Consider the following 18,064-nt stretch of genomic DNA (forward strand, 5'->3'; position numbering starts at 1 on the left):
AGAAGGAAGGGGTCCAGGGTAAATGAAGGCCTAGCTTCAAAGTCCTGGCAGGCTTTCCTCACTCGGGGTGGGGGTGGGGTCGAGTGGGTGTGGAATAAAAAGCAGAAATGATGACCCACACGCTTTGGTAGGAGTTTTAATTTCATTCTGCTTCTGAATGACGGCAAAACCTTCAAAAACAACTTTCCTGGTTTATGCCACGTTCATTTATGTCTCTTACCCTTGTATGGCCCAGAGCGACTGGGGTAGGAGAGACGTGAAAAGAAGAAAAATATTTCTCCCCACCTCCCCTTCTTACCAAACGCTGAGAGTGCCATCCAGTCATTCAACTTGGTTCAACTAGATAGGAAGCCCACCCTTCGAATGCCTCAGACCATCGGAACTGTGGTCTCAACACTGTTCCCTCCGGATAGACAGCGATTACATTATTTTGGGAAGTCTTTAAAAGTTTTACCTTTCATTACTTTAAAAGACCTGCACAAAAAGGAGCAGTCCCCTTTAAGGACCCTAAGGTCTATGTAAGGAACACTTGTGGCTTGAGAGAAATGACATTTTGGAAAAGCATTTCTTTAAATAATTCAGAGGCAGTTAGAACAACAGGTTGGGGATACGAATGACAGGAGGTCCCAGGATACGAATGGGCTGTGCTCCCAGGATCTGTGTGGCGTGGCTGGGGGCACTCAGACCAGCCTCCTGCAGAAGCTGTGCCAATCACCGAGCTCTCAGAGAGCTGCTTAGTGTGTGCTGGGGCAGAAGTACTGTCTCCTGCTGACAAAAGCAGGACTGTTTGCAATGACAGATTTGGTAAAACAAATGATTAATTAGAATCATTTCATGTTTCCTAAAAGCTAGCATTAAAGAGAAAACTATTTTAGTCATTTGGCCAATGAGGAGACGGCTAGAAATTTGTGGACCTGAATGGACTTTGAAATTCAATGGCATGGACTTTTGCTTATACATAATTCAAAGCAAATAGCTTTTGTTTTCCCTGATGGAAATATGGTATTATTATTATACCATAATATATATATTATTATATATACCAATCACTGGGGAGAGGGGAGGAACTACATATATCAAAAGGATTTTCTGTGAGATAATTGAGTCGGTTTTAAGAAAAAGAAAAGGGTTACAATACTGTTAAATATTTGAATGTGGAAGAGACTGCCTGGGTAGACTCCACTGATGTCTGAATGGTGGACAGCAGGGAAAAAAGGGAGAGAAAGGAGAAGTGAGGTGTGCCTCAAAGCTTTGGGAAGGGGAGATGGGGCACACTCTGGGTTAGATGCCTCCCTCTCCACTGGTCACTAGGTGGCGCTGTTCACCCAGGACAGCTTAGCTGCTATTAGGAGCCAGTGTCCCAGGAGGGACAAGATGGGAGGAATGAATGTCTGTTCCTACAAGCAGGATGTTTGCAAGTCAGGTGCTCCTCTCAGAAGATGCAGGAACTTTGAAACAAAGCTCAGCATCGCTAAATCAACAGAGAAATCCCAGAGCACCAGCTTAATTTGTCTTTGTCTTCATCTTAATAAAAATATACACCATGGAATTTAACATTTTACTGAAATATATAAAGTTAATTCCTGTCTGCAGATAAAACCATCATTCCAAACCACGGTGACTCAAATACTGGAGGCAATGCTTAAAATCTCACATGAACATCTAATGCAGTGGCTCTCAACCTTGGCTGCACATTAGAATCACCTGGGAATCTTTTTAAAATCCTGATTTCTGGGCCTCATCCTCCGGAAATTCTGTTTCTTTGTTATGGGATGAGGCCACAACATTAGTAACAAAGAAACAGAATTTCCGGAGGATGGGGCCCAGAAATCAGGATTTTAAAAAGATTCCCAGGTGATTCTAATGTGCAGCCAAAGTTGAGAACCATTGATCTAATGAAATATTTTATGTTTATACGCTTAACCCCCCACTTGTAAATGCTTTTTGCAGTTGTGAACATTTAAAGTAAGTGGAGTTTTAAAGTCAGTTTCCAGTCATCTCCAGTGGAAAAATGAGCTCCCTTCTCCCTTCTGGTGGGTACTCCTCTGAGTACAGGGCTAAGAAACCCTCCTTTAAGTACACAAAATCCTTTGGTACCAAAGCCAACTCAGACACATCAGGGGGAAGCTGTGGAATATTATTAGGCTCAACACTAAACTTGCTAGAATTCCTAACTCTCATTTCAAATTTTGGGAAATGTTATCCTAACTCATAGAGTTCATTCCCTAAAAGTCACCCGACATGGGGTTGTAATCGTGGATCACATCTGCATAGACCTTTTCTGGCCGCCTTCAACACTCCCCTTGCACAGGTGCTTTTAGAAGCTCTATCCGAAGCAGCGGCCATGCTGGTCTGCTCACGCTGTGGTGCACTGTCCTGCTTATCTTCAGTATGCCACAAGGACTTTGGCCACGGCACTGAACTGACAGCCAATTCAATGTCATCCACAGGCACGTGGCATCGTTGCTAGTGGTAGGAGGGACTAAGACAAGCTAGGATCTAGTTGTGTCTCTCAGGATTTTCTGGCAATAAATCCGGAGCTCACTGTCCTTTCTTGGTGAAGTAAAGCAACGGAAAGCTTACAGATGGTAGTGAGACTAGACCAGCCGTGGGCAAACTACGGCCCGTGGGCCGGATCCGGCCCGTTTGAAATGAATAAAACTAAAAAAAAAAAAGACCGTACCCTTTTATGTAATGATGTTTACTTTGAATTTATATTAGTTCACACAAACACTCCATCCATGCTTTTGTTCCGGCCCTCCGGTCCAGTTTAAGAACCCATTGTGGCCCTCGAGTCAAAAAGTTTGCCCACCCCTGGACTAGACAATCCCACCAGGGCAACCGACACGGGCTCCCCGCTCCCTGAAGTCCTTACAAACAGATCTGATTCCTTAGCAGCGACAATGCAGCAACAGCATGATTTTTAAAAATGTCTATAACCACTGAAGCTATTAAACTTACCGGTTTCCCAAACTCCAATTCCGAAAAGAATTTATACCAAGGTTCATTCTTTAAATCTATCTCTTCTGGGCTTATATCCCGACTCTATAGGGGTTGGTGACAGGGAAATGGAAGAGAGAGAAGGATAACATTATGCAAAGATTACATAGGAACAGGCCAGTAGAGATGCAGTGGTTTCCAGATATATACAGAACTGCATTTAACAGCAGCAATCACCCGTTTCCACTGACACTGGCAACATCATGGAGCTAAAACAGATGGGGAAGGACGTGTTTATAGAAACAGGGCCCCTGAGCGAGGGAGCAGTGGGCGCATCACACTCAGTCCCAAGGCAGGAGGATGGAGTGTGGACGGGGAGCTCTGCACACACTGCTGCCCCCCACAAATACGAATGCGGGGATAGCAGTATTTCCATATTGTGGGAGAAAAGAAGGACCTCATCTCCTCTTCACCAAGAACTATTAGTTATGAGCAAATAACCTGGTGAGCACACCAAACATTTAGCCACTTACGCCAGGTGAGTAGAGCAAACCATTTTTACGGGCTAGTACAGTTTTAGTACTTATTTGCAAGGCTGCCTTAAGGTTTTCAAAATAAACGCAAATTTTGACACTTTTATCCAAGCCAATTTGTTAATACTGCATCTTTAATGGCACATGAGTAGGTGAGAAACCATGTCCCTTACACAGTAAAGTGAAAGATGATATAAGTAACAACAGAGGACACGAGTGAAAAAACATCTTAAACAAGCTCCCGAGGGGATGGATACAGATAGAATATACTTTATGTTCTAACAAGTAAATGTTAAAGAGCTGGGAAAATTAAAGCGAGGGAAAAGCTGAACAAGACAGATAGCAGAACAGGGGAAGGAAAAACTTCTGGGTTATGTTACAAAAATAAGTTAGATTTCCCACTTTACAGAATTCTCAGGTAGTTCACACAGAGTGATAATGGACCCCAGGGGATTTCATATTTAATCAAGTATTTATAAAGTCCTGGTACCTTGCTGTGGAATAATGTGTGTTTCTGGCAATAATTAGTTAAAAATGAATGCCTGGAAAGCAAATCATGTTTCCCCCTAATAAAATGGAGATATGTTCACAGCAGACAAAAGTGTTAGAGGCTCATGGCTTAATTAAATTCCAATTAAATTCATACATGTTTAAGTTTCAAAAATCCTTGATAGTCACAAGACGGGGGGGGGGGTGGATTTTCCAATAACGGTACGAAATATGAAATGTACATTTCCCACAGAGGTGGAAAATGGTCTGTAAGCAACGTCACTCCCTCGGGCCCAGCACAGGAGGAGGGGCTGCGGGCTGTGGACTCCTCAGTGCGCCTGCTCCCAAGCAGCTCCCCCGGACTCGGTTCTCTTAACGTTCAGGCCTTTGCAGCTTGTAGGGATGCTGCACACGTCTCAGTGACCTTCACCCATCTCCTCTTCTCAGATCCTTAGAAGAACCTTTCTATTATTCCTACGTTTGTTTTATCTTTTTGCAAGAATAATAAAAATATTTATTTCCACCAGAAGAACTGTCACTGTGATTTTTTTCCCTACATTTGTTTTAAATTGAGGAAGATATGACAGAGAACGTTCCTTTAACTGAAATTCACTGACTATATGTTAGTTGGAACCAGAGGGAAATGTCCAGCTTAAAACCTCCCCCACGGTCTTTAGGGACTTGGGCTTAAATCTTGGAGACGCCGTGTTCCTCCTCAGGGGGCTCTGTAACCATGTAAAAGAATGGATTCTGTGTCTCTTCAGGGAGATGAGGCCACGAACCCATACTCTTCAGGAGAAACAGTTAAGGCAGTGGGACACCCTAGGTCCTTATATGATGGGGTTTCATGAAACCTATTTCATGTTTATTATTTTTAGAGACTATTTATAAGCTGCTCTCTGGGAATAGGTTAGGCTTTTTTTTTTTTTTTTTAAATAAAATGTACCAACTCTTTCAGGAAACTGCCTGAATGCTTTGGTACTTGGTCCTGAAAGAATTAACCCATGTTATCGCTGAAGGCTGTTGGCAAAGTGTCCCATGGCTGAGGTTCACACTGTGCCAAGGACTGAGTCAGGAGGTATGTCGAGCAGCGTGGCCCAGGCAGCAGCCTCGGTCCCTCGAGCTGTCCAGGAAGTGAGCGGTAACACACACAGTGCTGCCGTCTGCGTGTGACTGGGCCATGCGTAACTCAGCTGTCCATCGGTGGTGGGACGGACAAACAGCGCAGATCCTTCCGGACGCACAGCAGGACCTCGGGACGGCAGGCAGGGCAGGCTCCACAATGCCAGGCTCAGTGCTCCCTGCCGGGCTCCTCTTTTCCCAGCTGGCAAAACCCTTGGAAAGGGCGGGGGCCTTGCCAGGAAAATGCCTGATTCTCCTCAAGGACAGTTTTGTTGCTTGAATAGGAGCCAGAGACCAGCTTCAACTTTTAATTAAATAGTAATCTGAATGCGGTACGTTCATTGGCACAGCACTTCATAATGTTCAGGGTTCTTTTGTCCGGATTCTCGCCCTCAGTCCTCTCACTCATGACCTCCGTTCGGGCCAGATCATACTTCTGGCTGAGATGAAAACACCGAGGTTCAGAAAGGTAAAGGACCTGCTCCGAAACACGAACTCAGAGCTCGGTCTTCCAAGTCCGGGTGCTCTTTAGCCACTCCCCACGAGAAGGGGCGGGCTCACTCAGTTTGCAGGTGATACGAAGCTAAAACGGGGCTAAGTGACAGACCTGAAAAGCCAGGGAGGAACTCAAAGTGACCCTGAACCGGGAGGAAACCAAATTGAGAAAATCCCCTCGTTGTACACTTGCAAATACAAGTTGTGAAATTACTACGCTAGTGTCTCTCCTTCCACTCTTCCCCCAACATCTAACCCAGGGCTTGGCATACAAAAGTTATTCTCTCTGTACTTGTTGAATTGAGTCAAAAGTCCTGTAAGGGGCTGGGGAGGAAAGTAAAAGGGACAAAGCCTGAAACGGCTATTCCTGACCAAGCAGGGACTGACCAATATCTCCAATCCCAAGGCCAGAAGAGGAGGAAGTGGATTCACGCTACGGTAAGACAGGCCGAGCAGTTATGAAGAGCTTCATATGATTTTGCCAAGTAGCTGAGTAGCTCATCAAATCTGTGCGTCTCCTGGTGGGGTTTCTGAAGGTGGTACAGTGTTTTATTTCTCTTGGTGGCTGGCATTTGCTCCAGGGACAAAGATGAGCTCTAAGGCAGCCTTTACAGTCTGCCATTCAACCCTTCCTGCACACAGCAGATAGGTGTGCCAATGAGGTCGCAACTTAAATCGCCAGGCTTAAGCAGACACGAGTACCTCAAATTGGAAACAAAAGCATGGTTTCCCTACTCTCCCCTCCCTTCCCAAAAAGGAATTGTGTATTCCTGAGAGCAAATTTAGATTCTACACCTGCCACTAGCTGGTACAATCATCCACAGTTAGTGTGTGTGTGTGTGTGTGTGTGTGTGTGAGCTGGGGGTGGGAGTTTGTCTTCAAATTCTGGCAAACCTGATGCGGGATGTTAAAAGGGAAGACTCACACACTGAAACCAACATTTCAACTTTTCTGTTCAAAGATAGGTGAGAAAGAATTCAAACATAAAGGACTAATTTGACTACCGTGAAGAGTGGCTCAAAGATGAGGTTTGACTGAAATTTCTCTCTGAAACGAAGCCTCTGGAGGAAGAGCGCTAAGAGTGGAAGCTCGCGGATGCAATGTGATGGGCCCTCTGGAGCTTCCGTCCCAAGACAGACAGGATGGGCCTCGGTCTCGGCAGACACAGGGGCTTCTGGGTAGGAACACAGATGGTGCTCTGTGATCCATGCGTGTGATCAGGGCAGGTCCCCAAAGAGGGCACCTATGGGCTGCTATGTGTTACTTCTCTGGGTTTGTAAACACATGGAAGATATTTGTAACAAGGTGATAACAAGGAACGAAACAAAACTATGTTATTTTATTCCTAGTTCTGAATTTTAGGGGCAAGGCTTCGAGAGAAGTGACCACCTATAAATAGTAATACTGCCAAAACAACGCACCCAAAGGCCTACAGACTCTGAGGTCGTTCACGTGCGCTGGCATATGACGGCATGTCCTGACTTGTTATTCCAGTGTCAGGAATACACCCAGAGCATGACTTTCCCTCCTGGAACACCTGTGGGGAAGGTTACCTAATGAGGTTATCATCTTCTAACACGGAGAGAGCCTCCAGTGAAAGGTGGAGCCACAGGCAACATTTTCCGCTCCTCTCTGAACTGTTTGCTTAAAATAGCTGCAGTGCACAGAAAATGCTGAGGAATGACAATCGGGAGCATTTCTGCAGGCTGCTTTATCCTAATTAAAATTACTGATCCCTTTGTGCTTTCAAAGATGTCAAACTTTTATCTTCGTCAAAGTGAAGTCAATCGCTCCTGAAAAACACGTGGCACGGGAGAGGCAGAGGGAGAAGAAGGCGCCCCACACCTCAGGGGTCACTTGCTCTGTGCTCAGTGTGGAAGCAGCATTTTAACAGGATCCAGTTCTCAGCATGACAGCTCCATCTTGCGGGCCCGGCGGAGGCCGCGGTGGCACGAGCTTTGGAGAATCCCGTTAACCATGACCAGAATTCTGAACCCGCTTTTTCAAAGGAAGGATGGATACAAGGAAGCGTGATGGGCAGGTAGGAAACTGATGGGTTTGTACAAATCCTTCCCCGTTTCACAGAAGAGGCGGCTTTTCCAGGGTGGTCTGCTCTGCCCCACACGCCACTTCCCCACTGAGAAGAGATGTGAACCATGAATCAGACCGACTATGAAAATCGTCCTCGATACTGCACGTGTCAGAAAAGGAAGACCTAAAGCACATGTTTTAACAGCCTGGGGCTTTTCCCCCTCAAATCACAACATCGTATTAATTACTTAGCTTTTAGTGATGTACTAGAAGTACCTTCTACAAAATTTATGCATGTTCAAATAGAGGCACTTAAAAACACACACCACGAACTTAGTCCAGTTAGTAATAAGCCTGCCAAATTAATGGTTAGATGTTTAAAAAAAGACAGCAGCAAAATCAATCTTTATGTTAATAGAAAATGCTAAATTAGTTAGAACCATGCACAAAAAGCGCCAGAAAGCCACAAGACGAGCTTCTTTCAAAGCAGACTCTCAGGGCTTATGTTATGAACACCTGCAAAAATGAAAAGGGTAAAAATACTTCATTTTTTCATTGTCTTCTAAACAAAGCAAGTCTATCTCAAGGAAGAAAGAAGGGGATGCAAGTGCACAATGCATCCGGATCAAAGAACACGACAGGGTGGGACAAAGGGACTTTAATATTCACATTACCATCTTTTCGTTGTTCAGAACGGAAGACCTGCCCGGCTGATACTCGTATATGCTTTTGGGCTCTGCACGGTATTTCCTTGTATCCACTTTCTTATCTGGGGGCTCCCAGTCGTTTCTGTAGAAAGAAAATCCTATTAGAGCTGTTTTCATGAAAATTGGCATCCAACAGGTTCTGACATTGGCTGACTGTAGTCTAATCAAGGAATTTTTAAATCCAAAGCATAAAATCGGACTCGGTGCAAAGCATTTAGCTGTCCTGGTTCCCTTCTCAAAACCACCAGTTAAAGCTCTGGGTTTGCTTCACAAAAGGCCTAAGGTACCAGGAACCAGGTACCAGGAAGCAGAGAAGAGAGGGAGGCAGGGAGGGAAGCACAAAGCTTGCTCTGCTCTCCCGAGCTTATCATCCCCAAACACGCCTGCACTTCCCACTCATGCTTGTACAGGGAGAGAGAATGCAGCTCCTGGAGCCAGCCAGCTGTGTTTCCAATCCCTGCGACAGTACTTGCTCGCTGGTGATCCAGGCTACACACTTTACCTTTTGCTACCTCAGTTTCCTCATCTGAAAAATGGGGTTTTTGCAAGGATTAAATGAGACAGTGCATGTAAATCACCAGGTCCATAGTAACCACTCAGTAAATATTATTTGCTATTATAACCGTGGTGTTTCCTATTCCACACTTCACCCCAGTAATCACCCAAATTGCAGCCTTTGGCACACAAATTCGACCGGATCCAGTGGTGGGTTTCAGAGGAGATGAATCCCTGAAAATTGTTTGCAGAGTTTTTATGCCCGCACATGACTGCCTTTGCACTGTGATTATATTTAGTTTTTGCTGCAAGGCAGGGATGATGATTTCTATATGCTTATATTCCCCCACAGCATGTGGTCCCGTCTGCACACAGAACGCACCCGGTTTGATGAATGCCGTTGCAAAGAATTTATAGGCAGACCCAACCTTCCTTTCAAATTCATTATCAAACTCCTGAGGCAGATGCCACTTATGCATGTGTGGGACTTTCAAAACAGCTATTCAGTTGTCTACGAAGATGGAAAAGGTATGAAGGTGTGAAACTAAGTGTGTTTTTCAGGAAAAATAATTCATTTTGGCAAGAGCCTCTTCTGTGCTGAGAAGCAGTGGGAGATGCGTGGGACACCGGTCCAGATGGCATAAGAAGGTTGCTCCATGGGCATCGTAACCCAAGGAAGGAATATCGGGTCATTCCATGCGGGTGTCAAGACATGACTAACGTCACCATTACAGCCAACCCACACCTATGTCTCAATAACGTGTGCTGTGCAAATAAACTGATATTAAAAAGTGTAACTTCATGTTAAAATTATATTCTCCGCTACGGGCTCCATCAGTAAACACAGAGAGTATAAAAACACACGACAAAGCTCACAGCTAAGGTTTCTCCTGTGAGAAGGTAAAAAGTGATGAGTTATAGCCAACGTGAATTAAGCGCATACTTGGCCAGGCACTGAGAAATGTTATATGCACTACCTTGTCTTGTCCTTGCAACACCCCTGACAAATGTAAAATGTGTCCCCATTTATAGGTGAGAACATGAACACTGAAAGAAAAGGTCGCTGCTAACACAGGACAGAGAGGGACTCCAGGTCAGGTCTGCCCGACTCCTGGCCCCACGGCTGCTGTCCAGCAGCGAGAGGTGGGACCTGGCTGCCACACTGCGTGGCAGCCTGAAGTCACAGTGGATCGGGGAGAAGGAGCACTTACCTTTCTGGGCTTGATTTCAGTGAGGAAGAGCGGGCTGGGAGGGGAAGTGTGGCTGACCGCTTAACTACCTTCTCACCGTCAATGTAGCTCATCTCACTTTTTGAGCGAGGCACAGAAAGGGGAGATTTTGCTGGGGAAGAAAAGTGGGTACAAAAGACTTAAAACTGGTGAAAGCAGGAATTAGGAAGAGGCTTCCCCTTATCCAATGCTCCCTCTTCCTCCCCATGCTCAGGAAATTCTGTCACTTACTGTCTTCAGAAAAGGAGTATCGAGGAGAATACAGTTCTGAATCATCATCTAGTGAACAAAACAAAATGCAATCAGGAGAAATCCGGCTGAGGCAGGAGAACGAGCACCCTGTGCCCACTCCCGCCGACCTGCACCGCCATCCGGCCACGCCAGGGGCCATGGGAGGGGAAGGAGCTAAGCGAGAGGAGCCAGGTTTGCAGAGCCACCCACCCAAACAGAACCTGCAGGCCAGAAGGTACAGTCACGTGGCCTGGGAGATGACCACTGCCTGACACCAAGAAAAGCATGGGGACAAGTAGCCAAAGGGCCTCGGGGAGAGTTTCCACAAGCAGAGCTGGAACAGGGGGCCCCGCCTGGCTGAGCTGGAAGCAGGGGCTGAGATGCCTCCCTGGATGCTCACCCCGAGTCTCTGGTCTAGCCTGCAAGGTCCTCGGAGTCCCCCAGGCCCGCTACTGGATGGGGTTGTCGGGGAAGAGGTGTGTTTTCTAGCTCCCCACCTCAGCTGTGACCTGTTTTATATGCTAAGGTTCCCTATACAGTATCATTTAGCAAGCAGGCTCTGCAGCTAAAAGAATAGTCGGAGAAAACCCCCATAATCGTATTTTGATTCCACCCCGACCTGGTTCCTCAAGGCACTTTTTTTTCTTGGGATATAACACACCCACGGCAGGTGTGGTTATGCGGTTTGCTCCGCAAAGGCGCTGCTGGGGTGAGTGTCTAAACTGTGGCTCTGGAATAAGTCAGACTCCCAGGGGTTTCTGTAAGTGCGAGATGCCCTCCGAGGGCACGACACGTCCCTAAAGAAGCTGGGCACTGGGCTCTCAGACTTGGGAACCGAGATAAGGTCTGAACCCCCGTGCAAGTGGCTGCACTGCACTAACACTGAGACTACAGGCGCACTTATAGGGACAGATTTCACAACTGGGAGTGTCCTGAGAATGTCAGGTATTTGGTCACTATCCCCACGATGACCCTTCCAAAGTGTTGAAACAGTAGGCCTTTCCCATCCTCTAAGGTCTCGCTAACCCAAACTCAGGATTCGTGAATGTGGACTGAAGACCCAATACCTTCCCTTCAAATCTTAGCAAGTTTACAAAACACATGAACTAACCTGAAAAGACAAGTCAAAGAATCCAGTACATGTTAATGACTAAGTGTTAATCAAGTCTTTGTCATTGTAAAAATCATTTTTAGTCTCAGAGTAGTACAGGTCATAATATTTTGCGCAATGTACATAAAGCTAAAACAGCTGTTATTGTGAGTCAAGTATTCTGCAAAGGCAGCCTCTCCCCCTCCCCCTTCTTACTACCTTCCTCTCTCCCCATTTTTATCTGTCCCAGGTCTTCCCCGCCGCCCCCGCCCCCGCAAATAAAGAAAAGCCATGAGGTACCAGGTTATTTCGCCCACCTCCTTCCCCATCCCTCTCTCTGTGGTAAGGCTAGGGTTAGTCAACATCAAATCTAAACAGGGCTTAAGGTTCCTTCTATCAACACAGCCAAGCCTTTCCCTGCTATAAGCTGAGCGGGTGAGTGTCGTTAACTTTTGAGAACAGGCCAGAAGAGATAAAGTGGCATCTGGAAATACATATTTTGAAGAATTTTGTTTTAAACAGAACTTCTGATTACTGTACTGATAAAATGCTATGATGTCAAAGAAAACTAAAAATCAACTTTGATTGGAGGCATTTGACTGGAAAAATCATGCCTGTCAAATGAAAAATTAGCCTAGTTGGGAACCAATGCACACAGTGCTTAAAATCCAGTCTAGCATTTTAGCTCAAAACTCTGCATCTCTCTGAACCGTGGAGAATTACAGCCTTTCTGTAACTGGTAACGTGAGGGTTAATTCCTATTACCTGTTCTTGAGGTAAGAAGCAAATGGGGAAGAAAAAGGCACTTAAAGATTCAAAGAAAAAATTTTAAAAACCCTGAGATCTTTAAAAATATTTTCTCTCTAGAGCTTTCTAATGTGGATTTCTAGAAGATTCTTTTTCTAATTTTTTTTCTAGTCCTCACCTGAGGATATGTTTAGAGGGAGGGAGAGAGGGAAAGAGGGGAAGGGAGGAAAAGGGAAAGAGAGGAAGGAAGAGAGAGGGAAAGGGGGGGGGAGGGGGGGAAGGGCGGAAGGGAGAGAGAGAGAGAGAGAAAGAGAGAGAGAGGTCTTCCTCCCGCATGCACCTTTACCGGGGATTGAACCCACAACCTAGGTATGTGTCCTGACTGGGACTTGAACCTGTAACCTTTTGGTGTATGGGACAAGGCAATACAGCTATCCAGCCAGGGCTAGAAGATTTGTTAACAGAAAATGAGAAATAGTTCTTATAAGATGAAAGGAATAGCTTGGAGTGTTAAACAATTAATGTATTTTGAAAAGCAGAAGTAGGAAAGATGGGGGTGAGGGCAACAGAGAAAATGAATGAATGATGTTCTTGAAGCTATTTCTTATTTGGTGCAGGTGGGGAAAGAAACCTTGCCCACCCAGTGGTCATGGGATCCAAGTCTGGCATGTGGATTTCAGTTCATCAAACCTTTAAGAGGGCAAATTGAAGTTGTACTAATTCATCTGAATATCCAGGGTACATATAATCTAGTCTTTAAATTTTTATGTTAGTCTTGCAAAACAAATGGAAGAAATTTTACCTGTGCTTATGAGTAAAAATAATAGCAGCTCCCATTATTAAGTGCCTAATAACAGCCAGTAATGTACTAGTATCACTTAATCTCTGCAATAGGAAATACATAAATATCTCACATACAGACAAGGACATTAAGGCCCAGGGAGGTCAGGAAATGTGCCTGGAGCCTCGCAGTAAGAGACAGAGCACGTCTTTCTGACTCCACTTCCCTGGGCTGCCTCTAAGCCCTGAGATAGGGATGGGTGCCTTGTTCTGAGTTCACCCTCCCTAGCTGCCCAGTCCCGGGGGAAACTGTGGCTATTCCTTTATAATTTATATCATGCAAGAGACAAGGGAGAGTGTTGTTCTGCGACTCAGTCCTGCCCTGCGTCCTGGCCTGCCTCCCAGACCTTGAGGCCTTTGCTCTGTTTTTCTGCATCGTCCCCTCCCTGGTGACACTTAGGCAAGTTTGCTGCGTTACCCCACCACTCTTCAGTTTTCCTCCTGCTGGTCTCCAGGGACACGGGTAAAACCGAGTCACTGTTGCTACATCTCCTGCTTGCTGCTTCTTGCTCTCCAGGCCTGGCAGGCTAAGTCCACACTGGGGTAGAGGGGATGAAGTTCAGAATAGTAGTGAGTGGGAAAACTGGTTACCTGTCTGTATGTCTATATACTAGGGTTAGCCAACAGGAGACAGAGAGAGACAAAGAGGTAGAGAGAGAGAGAGAGAGAGAGAGAGCGAGCCAGAGACCCATAGAGACACAGAGAGATGGAGAGACAGAGAGAGAGTTAAACCACAGTCCAGATACATTAAATAAAACATTTCTCAAATTGTTCAAGAACATGGACATTGTCAGTGTCTGAAATCCTGCCTTTATTCTTTCTTTAGGGTCTTTTTTTGTTTTGTTAACCCTCACCTGAGGCTATTTTTCCCATTGCTTTTCAGAGAGTAGAAGGGAAGAAGGGGGAGGTGAGGGGGGGGAAGAGAGAGAGAGAGAGAGAGAGAGAGAGAGAGAGAGAGAGAGAGAGAGATGTGAGAGAGACACATCAACTGGTTACCTCAGGACGTGCCCCTGACTGGGAATTGAACCCAGGAACCTTGGGTGTGCAGGCCGACACTCGAACCACTGAGCAACATCGGCTTGGGCTCTCCAGGGTTTTTAAAATGATGCCATAGTGGGCTGAGCTGAGCCGGGATCCTGTGATTCTTGCTTGTGGTGGAGCCACATGCTGACTGTGCCCCTCAAAGCTGCAAACATCAAACCTTGGCAGCAATGCCCAGAACTTCCTGTGCCAGCCACTTCCAGGAAGCTCTAACACTGAGGGGATTCACGGGGTGGACAGCTCACTCCAGGGTCCACAGACCCTGCTGGGCTCTGATGTCCACACACCCGCGACGCCGCTCTGGGCTTTGGCAGTCTGTCCTGCAGGCGCATCTGGGAACAGCTACCCTCTTACACTGCCAGGAGGCACATAATTGCCTTTTCAACCACAGTGACTTTAAAAATGAACTTCTAAAAAAAGACTTTCTTGGAGAATTAATGACAATCTTAAAGACACTGGAAAAAGTGCCAGTTGAGAACGATTGTTCTATAAAAATTATGTAATTGACCAAAATGGGGTGGGCCAAAAGCAGTATTTGCATAATCACTTGCCTATATCAATTAAGTTTCAACTTTATGCATTTCTTAGACCTTGAAAAGTTCAAATTATTTCTCAATATCAACAGCTTGTTTTAACAGTCTTTTTCCACAGCTCAAATTAATTCTTTCTCCTACTTTAACCCACACACTTAGGAAGAAAGAGGATAAATGGGTCACATGAGAGGACACACACCTCCAACAAAAAGATTCAAAGAAGAAGAGAGACCTATGCAGAGGCAGAGACCAAGTCTGGGTAGAGGGAAGAGGAAGAATTTACAAGCTAGGAAACGGGGCAAGTTGGTCAGTAGCCCACGGATCTTGGGGGGAAGATTCCTCAAGCTGCCTAGGTCCCCGTTTAAGGCAATCAAATTTTAAGGGATGAACAAAGATCAATACAGGGTGTAGAGTGGCTATAGAAGACAAATTCGGGGAAAAGTAGAATCTGAAGGAGGGGGAACAGGAAAGGAGTGAAAGCTGGACAAAGACTCACCACCTCATCTCCTGGGGCATTCCTGGCCCTTGTAGGTGGGAAGGGAGTCCACCACTGTCTCACCAGCTTGCGGCCGTCAGACTCCCGTGCTTGTAGGCGGAGGCCTCGGGCAGCTCTAGCTAGGAGAGCAAAGGTGACCACGGGGAGCGGCTCAGCCCCTCCTCTGGGCAGTACTAGCTAGAGTTTGGGGCAGGAGGCACAGATCCTGGCCAGGCATCTTCACAATAGAAGGATTTGCTTGAACTCAAGCAAAATAAGGCTATTCTTAGAAATCCTGTAAGGCCAGCAGGGGATTATTTTAACTCAAATATAGATGTGACTGGGAAAATCAGCCTCCTAAATCCTTGCCTTAGTGCATCCTCATCGAGAATTGAGGGAAAAGCTCAAGGTGACAGACCTGTAGGACATGATGCGTCACTGCGACCTGGGGATGTCTTGGCGATGGTGTCTTAAGTCACTTCGCCAGGAGGTGGCAGTGGCCACGATTCACCTGACAGCGGCGGCAGAGGCCCCGGATAGCAAGGGGACATCACCCCTGGCCGGTGTGGTAGCTCTTCATCCTGACACGGACAAGGGGGTCCTCTCGGGCCACGGACCACGAGGTTTTACTGCTTATTTGGAGGCATCAATTGAAAATATCTTCTATTTTCACCCACGGAATTTTTGAACCTGTATTCCCCACTCTAATTCTATATCCAAATCCCTCAAATTGCGCTAGCCAGTGTCTTCCTCTTCTGGAGGGTGGAAAGGGTGGCATTCCTCCATCCCAGTGGTTCTCAGTCCTGGCCGGGTGCCAGGGAGCTTCCCTGACTTCATACTCCCAGGCACCATCCCGGGAGACACCGGCTCAGCCGGGGAAACATGACTCAGAAGCAGGGCAGGCCCGACGCCTGGAATCAGGCATCAGAGAGCCCTTGGGCAAGGGGGCCAACCAAGAACGCAGAGCACAGCCGGAGAGGAACGGGAAGCAGCAGAGCAGCAGAACAGAGTGCATAAAAGCCCATGTTTGCTGGGCCCCCGAGACCTGGGTTTGAACCCTGGCGCTGCCACTTACTGTGTGATCTTGCACAAATCACTTAATCTTTCTGAGCCTCACACCCTCTATTGGTAGAATGAGGTTGCTGGGAAGATGAAATGACATGATGATGGTGATGCACTCAGCACGGAGCCTGGTATTTGGTAGGGGCTCCACAGAGGACAGTGAGGCACAGTCATCGCAGTGGCTATGCTACTATTACTATTAATTATTAATAGGACTCTGATTGTGAGCTGCTGGGGTGCTGGCCACCACCCTGCTATTTCCTAGAGCAGAAGGGAGGAGGAGGGGAAGGGGCGTTTCGGAAGCGGTTTCTCTACAGCTTGTTCCTCTCGCTCCCGCTTTAGCAGGAAACCCTGGGCAGGATGTCTGAAGACTCCTTCTGGCAGCCCCTCCAGGGTCTGGGTGCAGTGGAGGGTGGGGCAATGCTGGGCTCCATCAACATCCCTGCTCCCCACCCCCACAATCTTTTTTGACTTGCTGGTATCTCAGAGGCAAGGAAAGGACATTTGCTTTTGAGAGAGAGAGTGGAGTGTAATTCCCAGGCAAGTAACTCTGGGTCAGAGAGGAAGGAATGATGGGGAGGAAGGGGGTGAAATGAAAGCTTGTTTGTTTGTTTGTTTTCTTAAAGAAAGTAAAACTCATTTGCTTAGCCTTCTTTGAAAGTTATTCCCAAAGGACTTTTGGTAAATTATTATTTTTTATTAGCTTCCTAAGGACCAGGGAATGTAGTAAAATGACAGGAAATATGTCTCCTGAATTCATTCTACTCTCCCCAAATTTCCTAGTCCTATTCTTCCCAACTGCCTCATGAAACAAGGAGTAGCAAACATCACATTGCTCCTGTCCGTAGAGCGTGCTCCAAGATTTACAAAGCAATTAGAAGGGACTGCTCCTTGTTGGAATTTACAGGTTTCTTTAAAAGGATATTTTAAACCTCATTGATTAAGACATGTTAATCCTACTTATCTTCTGAAAGTCTGGCCAGAAGTTTACTTTTGCACTGTAGTGAGGGGAAAAAGAAGGTTGCTCAGCCAGCATAAACAAACTTTCATGTGATCCTTTACTATTCAGGAGAACCAGCTTTGAGACACTTGGAAATGTCTTTTTTACACTGTATAAACAACCAGAATCTAGACAGCGGTGGCAGCTGTAGGCCAGGTTTTGATAGGTTTATTGCAAGTTTCACATTCTGAATTAAACAAAACAAAAACCCAGCAGCAACAACAGTCTCTCCTCCCCGGGGGATGAACTCTGGAATGAGGGCTCACATCTCTCAGTCAAGCTGTCTATTTTTTATTGCTCATTAAAAACCTGGGGTAGAGCCTCTGTGAGGTGCTAATCTGTCTTGAACACCTTTCCCTGAATGGCATAAATCTTGCCCACGCTGAGAAGGGTGAGCAGGCGCAGGGCTGGAGCTGCACCAAGGACAGGCTGAGGAGGACCTGCTGGGCTCACGGCACAAGCCACAAGCCAGAGAATCTCTTACTAGTTAGAAAAATTAAAATTAAAGAAACGATTTTCAAAAGTGATCGCGTCAAACGTTTCACTCACTTGTAAAAAGCCCTCATCTAATTGAATGCATCTGTGCTCTACCTCGGAGGAATCTGTCATCTAGACAGGAGCGTGGGCAAGAGATGAAATCTACCCTATTTTTAAAAGATCTCCAGGGAAGAAGACTTTCTTAGAAATTTGTGTTCAAGTTTAATCATATTGGGTATTATGAATTTTTTCATTTTTGGTCTTTGAAAATAAAAAATAATAACGTCTGGCCTTAGCCGGTTTGGTTCTGTGGACAGAGCATCGGCTCAAGGAATGAAAGGTCCCAGCTCAATCCCTGGCCCTGGTCGGGGCACATGCAGGAGGCAACCAATTGATGTTTCTGTCTCTATCCCTCCCTCCCCCTCCCCTCTTTCTGAAAAACAAAAACAAAACAAAAACAACCAATGGAAAAAATATTCTTAGGTGAGGATTTCTGCTTCCTAAATTATAGATGAAGAGTTGTCATG

The 18,064-nt window shown here is 46.1% G+C and overlaps 1 protein-coding gene across 1 annotated transcript in view; it reads right to left on the reverse strand.

Moving 5' to 3' along the window:
- The window catches only part of SORBS1 (sorbin and SH3 domain containing 1), a 218,909-nt gene that overhangs the window by 50,651 nt on the left and 150,194 nt on the right, over positions 1 to 18,064 (reverse strand). The window contains exons 11-14 of the mRNA XM_081104358.1: positions 10,273 to 10,320; positions 10,024 to 10,153; positions 8,285 to 8,399; positions 2,962 to 3,045 (exon numbers count right to left, since the gene is read on the reverse strand). Coding sequence (XP_080960484.1) covers positions 2,962 to 3,045; positions 8,285 to 8,399; positions 10,024 to 10,153; positions 10,273 to 10,320 — 377 coding nt within the window. The remainder of the gene's footprint in view (positions 1 to 2,961; positions 3,046 to 8,284; positions 8,400 to 10,023; positions 10,154 to 10,272; positions 10,321 to 18,064) is intronic.

Source organism: Myotis nattereri (genome assembly GCF_964212035.1).
Source record: "Myotis nattereri genome assembly, chromosome: 13".
Classification (NCBI taxonomy): Eukaryota; Metazoa; Chordata; class Mammalia; order Chiroptera; family Vespertilionidae; genus Myotis; species Myotis nattereri.